Genomic DNA, 4,743 nt, shown 5'->3' with positions numbered 1-4,743 from the left:
TCAAAGCTGAATGTCTTAATTCTGGGTTACAAATCACTGCAGTTAAATTCATATTTACAATAGCATGGAGAGAGGAACAGAGATATGTGGGACTTCTATGAGAGAGAGAGAGAGAGAGAGAGAGAGAGAGAGAGAGAGAGAGAGAGAGAGAGAGAGAGAGAGAGAGAGAGAGAGAGAGAGAGAGAGAGAGAGAGAGAGAGAGAGAGAGAGAGAGAGAGAGAGATAGAGAGAGAGATAGAGAGAGAGAGAGAGAGAGAAGCCTATGTAAGCATGACAGCCAAAATAACCATGTAGTCTGTTTTCAGGAAAGGTGTGCAGGGCTGGGGGTAGAGGATAGGGGCGACTGGAGGGAACAAGGGAGGGGGTAGTGTTAGATGATCTCCAGTGGAAAGATGGACTCTCTGCAGCCCCAGCCATGTGTCTGGGAGGTTTATAGACTGACCAGCTCTGTCTGACTGCCAGCGGGGCTTGTGGGCATCGGCTGGGGCTGGGACTGTGGCTGGGGCCTTCCCTGGTCTGCAGGGGTGGGTTGTGTTCCTCGGCTGGGGCTGGGACTGTGGCTGGGGCCATCCCTGGTCTGCAGGGGTGGGTGGTGTTCCTCGGCTGAGGCTGGGACTGGGACTGTGGCTAGGGCCTTCCCTGGTCTGCAGGGGTGGGTTGTGTTCCTCGGCTGGGGCTGAGACTGGGACTGTGGCTGGGGCCTTCCCTTGTCTGCAGGGGTGGGTTGTGTTCCTCGGCTGGTGCTGAGACTGTTGCTGGGGCCTTCCCTGGTCTGCAGGGGTGGGTTGTGTTCCTCGGCTGGGGTTGGGACTGAGGCTGGGGCCTTCCCTGGTCTGCAGGGGTGGGTTGTGTTCCTAGGCTGGGGCTGGGACTGTGGCTGGGGCCTTCCCTGGTCTGCAGGGGTGGGTTGTGTTCCTCGGCTGGGACTGTGGCTGGGGCCTTCCCTGGTCTGCAGGGGTGGGTTGTGTTCCTCGGCTGGGACTGTGGCTGGGGCCTTCCCTGGTCTGCAGGGGTGGGTTGTGTTCCTCGGCTGGGACTGTGGCTGGGGCCTTCCCTGGTCTGAAGGGGTGGGTTGTGTTCCTCGGCTGGGGCTGGAACTGTGGCTGGGGCCATCCCTGGTCTGCAGGGGTGGGTGGTGTTCCTCGGCTGAGGCTGGGACTGGGACTGTGGCTAGGGCCTTCCCTGGTCTGCAGGGGTGGGTTGTGTTCCTCGGCTGGGGCTGAGACTGGGACTATGGCTGGGGCCTTCCCTGGTCTGCAGGGGTGGGTTGTGTTCCTCGGCTGGGGCTGGGACTGTGGCCTTCCCTGGTCTGCAGGGGTGGGTTGTGTTCCTCGGCTGGGGCTGAGACTGGGACTGTTGCTGGGGCCTTCCCTGGTCTGCAGGGGTGGGTTGGGTTCCTCGGCTAGGGCTGAGACTGGGACTGTTGCTGGGGCCTTCCCTGGTCTGCAGGGGTGGGTTGTGTTCCTCGGCTGGGGTTGGAACTGTGGCTGGGGCCTTCCCTGGTCTGCAGGGGTGGGTTGTGTTCCTCGGCTGGGGCTGGGACTGTGGCTGGGGCCTTCCCTGGTCTGCAGGGGTGGGTTGTGTTCCTCGGCTGGTGCTGGGACTGTGGCCTTCCCTGGTCCGCAGGGGTGGTTTGTGTTCCTCGGCTGGGGCTGTGGCTGGGACTGTGGCTGTGGCCTTCCCTGGTCTGCAGGGGTGGGTTGTGTTCCTCGGCTGGGGCTGGGGCTGGGACTGTGGCTGGGGCCTTCCCTGGTCTGCAGGGGTGGGTTGTGTTCCTCGGCTGGGGCTGGGACTGGGACTGTGGCTAGGCCCTTCCCTGGTCTGCAGGGGTGGGTTGTGTTCCTCGGCTGGGGCTGGGACTGTGGCTGGGGCCTTCCCTGGTCTGCAGGGGTGGGTTGTGTTCCTCGGCTGGGGCTGGGACTGTTGCTGGGGCCTTCCCTGGTCTGCAGGGGTGGGTTGTGTTCCTCGGCTGAGGCTGGGACTGTGGCCTTCCCTGGTCTGCAGGGGTGGGTTGTGAGCTTCGGCTGAGGCTGGGACTGTGGCCTTGCCTGGTCTGGTCTGCAGGGGTGGGTTGTGTTCCTCGGCTGGGGCTGGGGCTGAGGCTGGGACTGTGGCCTTCCCTGGTCTGCAGGGGTGGGTTGTGTTCCTCGGCTGAGGCTGGGACTGTGGCCTTCCCTGGTCTGCAGGGGTGGGTTGTGAGCTTCGGCTGAGGCTGGGACTGTGGCCTTGCCTGGTCTGGTCTGCAGGGGTGGGTTGTGTTCCTCGGCTGGGGCTGGGGCTGAGGCTGGGACTGTGGCCTTCCCTGGTCTGCAGGGGTGGTTGTGTTCCTCGGCTGGGGCTGGGGCTGAGGCTGGGACTGTGGCCTTCCCTGGTCTGCAGGGGTGGGTTGTGTTCCTCGGCTGGGGCTGGGGCTGGGACGGTGGCTGGGGCCTTCCCTGGTCTGCAGGGGTGGGTTGTGTTCCTCGGCTGGGGCTGGGACTGGGACTGTGGCTAGGCCCTTCCCTGGTCTGCAGGGGTGGGTTGTGTTCCTCGGCTGAGGCTGGGACTGTGGACTTCCCTGGTCTGCAGGGGTGGGTTGTGTTCCTCGGCTGGGGCTGAGACTGTGGACTTCCCTGGTCTGCAGGGGTGGGTTGTGTTCCTCGGCTGAGGCTGGGACTGTGGACTTCCCTGGTCTGCAGGGGTGGGTTGTGTTCCTCGGCTGAGGCTGGGACTGTGGTCTTCCCTGGTCTGCAGGGGTGGGTTGTGAACCTCGGCTGAGGCTGGGACTGTGGCCTTGCCTGGTCTGCAGGGGTGGGTTGTGTTCCTCGGCTGAGGCTGGGACTGTGGCCTTCCCTGGCCGACCTGGGACTGGAAACATGGCTCTCATGTTACTGTTAGAACACATGTCCATGCATACCGAAGACTAATGTCAGAGAACACTTGAGTGATGGTCATTTAGTAATTCTATTAATTTACAGGTGATCCATCTGGAGGGGGGTAGTAAAGAACACACAAACACAAACACACACAAACACACACACAGATGTACTCACAAACAGACAGACAGTCACACACACACACACACACACACATACAGTGCCTTGCGAAAGTATTCGGCCCCCTTGAACTTTGCGACCTTTTGCCACATTTCAGGCTTCAAACATAAAGATATAAAACTGTATTTTTGTGTGAAGAATCAACAACAAGTGGGACACAATCATGAAGTGGAACAACATTTATTGGATATTTCAAACTTTTTTAACAAATCAAAAACTGAAAAATTGGGCGTGCAAAATTATTCAGCCCCCTTAAGTTAATACTTTGTAGCGCCACCTTTTGCTGCGATTACAGCTGTAAGTCGCTTGGGGTATGTCTCTATCAGTTTTGCACATCGAGAGACTGACATTTTTTCCCATTCCTCCTTGCAAAACAGCTCGAGCTCAGTGAGGTTGGATGGAGAGCATTTGTGAATAGCAGTTTTCAGTTCTTTCCACAGATTCTCGATTGGATTCAGGTCTGGACTTTGACTTGGCCATTCTAACACATGGATATGTTTATTTTTTAACCATTCCATTGTAGATTTTGCTTTATGTTTTGGATCATTGTCTTGTTGGAAGACAAATCTCCGTCCCAGTCTCAGGTCTTTTGCAGACTCCATCAGGTTTTCTTCCAGAATGGTCCTGTATTTGGCTTCATCCATCTTCCCATCAATTTTAACCATATTCCCTGTCCCTGCTGAAGAAAAGCAGGCCCAAACCATGATGCTGCCACCACCATGTTTGACAGTGGGGATGGTGTGTTCAGCTGTGTTGCTTTTACGCCAAACATAACGTTTTGCATTGTTGCCAAAAAGTTCAATTTCGCTTTCATCTGACCAGAGCACCTTCTTCCATGTTTGGTGTGTCTCCCAGGTGGCTTGTGGCAAACTTTAAACAACACTTTTTATGGATATCTTTAAGAAATGGCTTTCTTCTTGCCACTCTTCCATAAAGGCCAGATTTGTGCAATATACGAATGATTGTTGTCCTATGGACAGAGTCTCCCACCTCAGCTGTAGATCTCTGCAGTTCATCCAGAGTGATCATGGGCCTCTTGGCTGCATCTCTGATCAGTCTTCTCCTTGTATGAGCTGAAAGTTTAGAGGGACGGCCAGGTCTTGGTAGATTTGCAGTGGTCTGATACTCCTTCCATTTCAATATTATCGCTTGCACAGTGCTCCTTGGGATGTTTAAAGCTTGGGAAATCTTTTTGTATCCAAATCCAGCTTTAAACTTCTTCACAACAGTATCTCGGACCTGCCTGGTGTGTTCCTTGTTCTTCATGATGCTCTCCGCGCTTTTAACGGACCTCTGAGACTATCACAGTGCAGGTGCATTTATACGGAGACTTGATTACACACAGGTGGATTGTATTTATCATCATTAGTCATTTAGGTCAACATTGGATCATTCAGAGATCCTCACTGAACTTCTGGAGAGAGTTTGCTGCACTGGAAGTAAAGGAGCTGAATAATTTTGCACGCCCAATTTTTCAGTTTTTGATTTATTAAAAAAGTTTGAAATATCCAATAAATGTCGTTCCACTTCATGATTGTGTCCCACTTGTTGTTGATTCTTCACAAAAAAATACAGTTTTATATCTTTATGTTTGAAGCCTGAAATGTGGCAAAAGGTCGCAAAGTTCAAGGGGGCCGAATACTTTCGCAAGGCACTGTACACACACACAAACACACACACACAGATGCATTAACACACACGCAGATGT

The 4,743-nt window shown here is 54.7% G+C and overlaps 1 protein-coding gene across 1 annotated transcript; it reads right to left on the bottom strand.

The window, feature by feature from the left end:
• Positions 1–442: 442 nt before the first annotated feature.
• On the bottom strand, positions 443–2,841 carry LOC139401484 (cell surface glycoprotein 1-like; the record flags this gene model as incomplete). The annotated part of the gene is made up of 2 exons (XM_071145701.1): positions 443–833; positions 940–2,841. Coding segments are annotated over 2 exons (2,293 nt in total), but the record flags the coding sequence as incomplete, so codon positions are not given.
• Positions 2,842–4,743: the final 1,902 nt, after the last annotated feature.

Source organism: Oncorhynchus clarkii, unplaced genomic scaffold, assembly GCF_045791955.1.
Source record: "Oncorhynchus clarkii lewisi isolate Uvic-CL-2024 unplaced genomic scaffold, UVic_Ocla_1.0 unplaced_contig_11110_pilon_pilon, whole genome shotgun sequence".
In the NCBI taxonomy this organism is placed as follows: Eukaryota; Metazoa; Chordata; class Actinopteri; order Salmoniformes; family Salmonidae; genus Oncorhynchus; species Oncorhynchus clarkii.
This window is presented reverse-complemented; position numbering and strand designations above follow the sequence as displayed.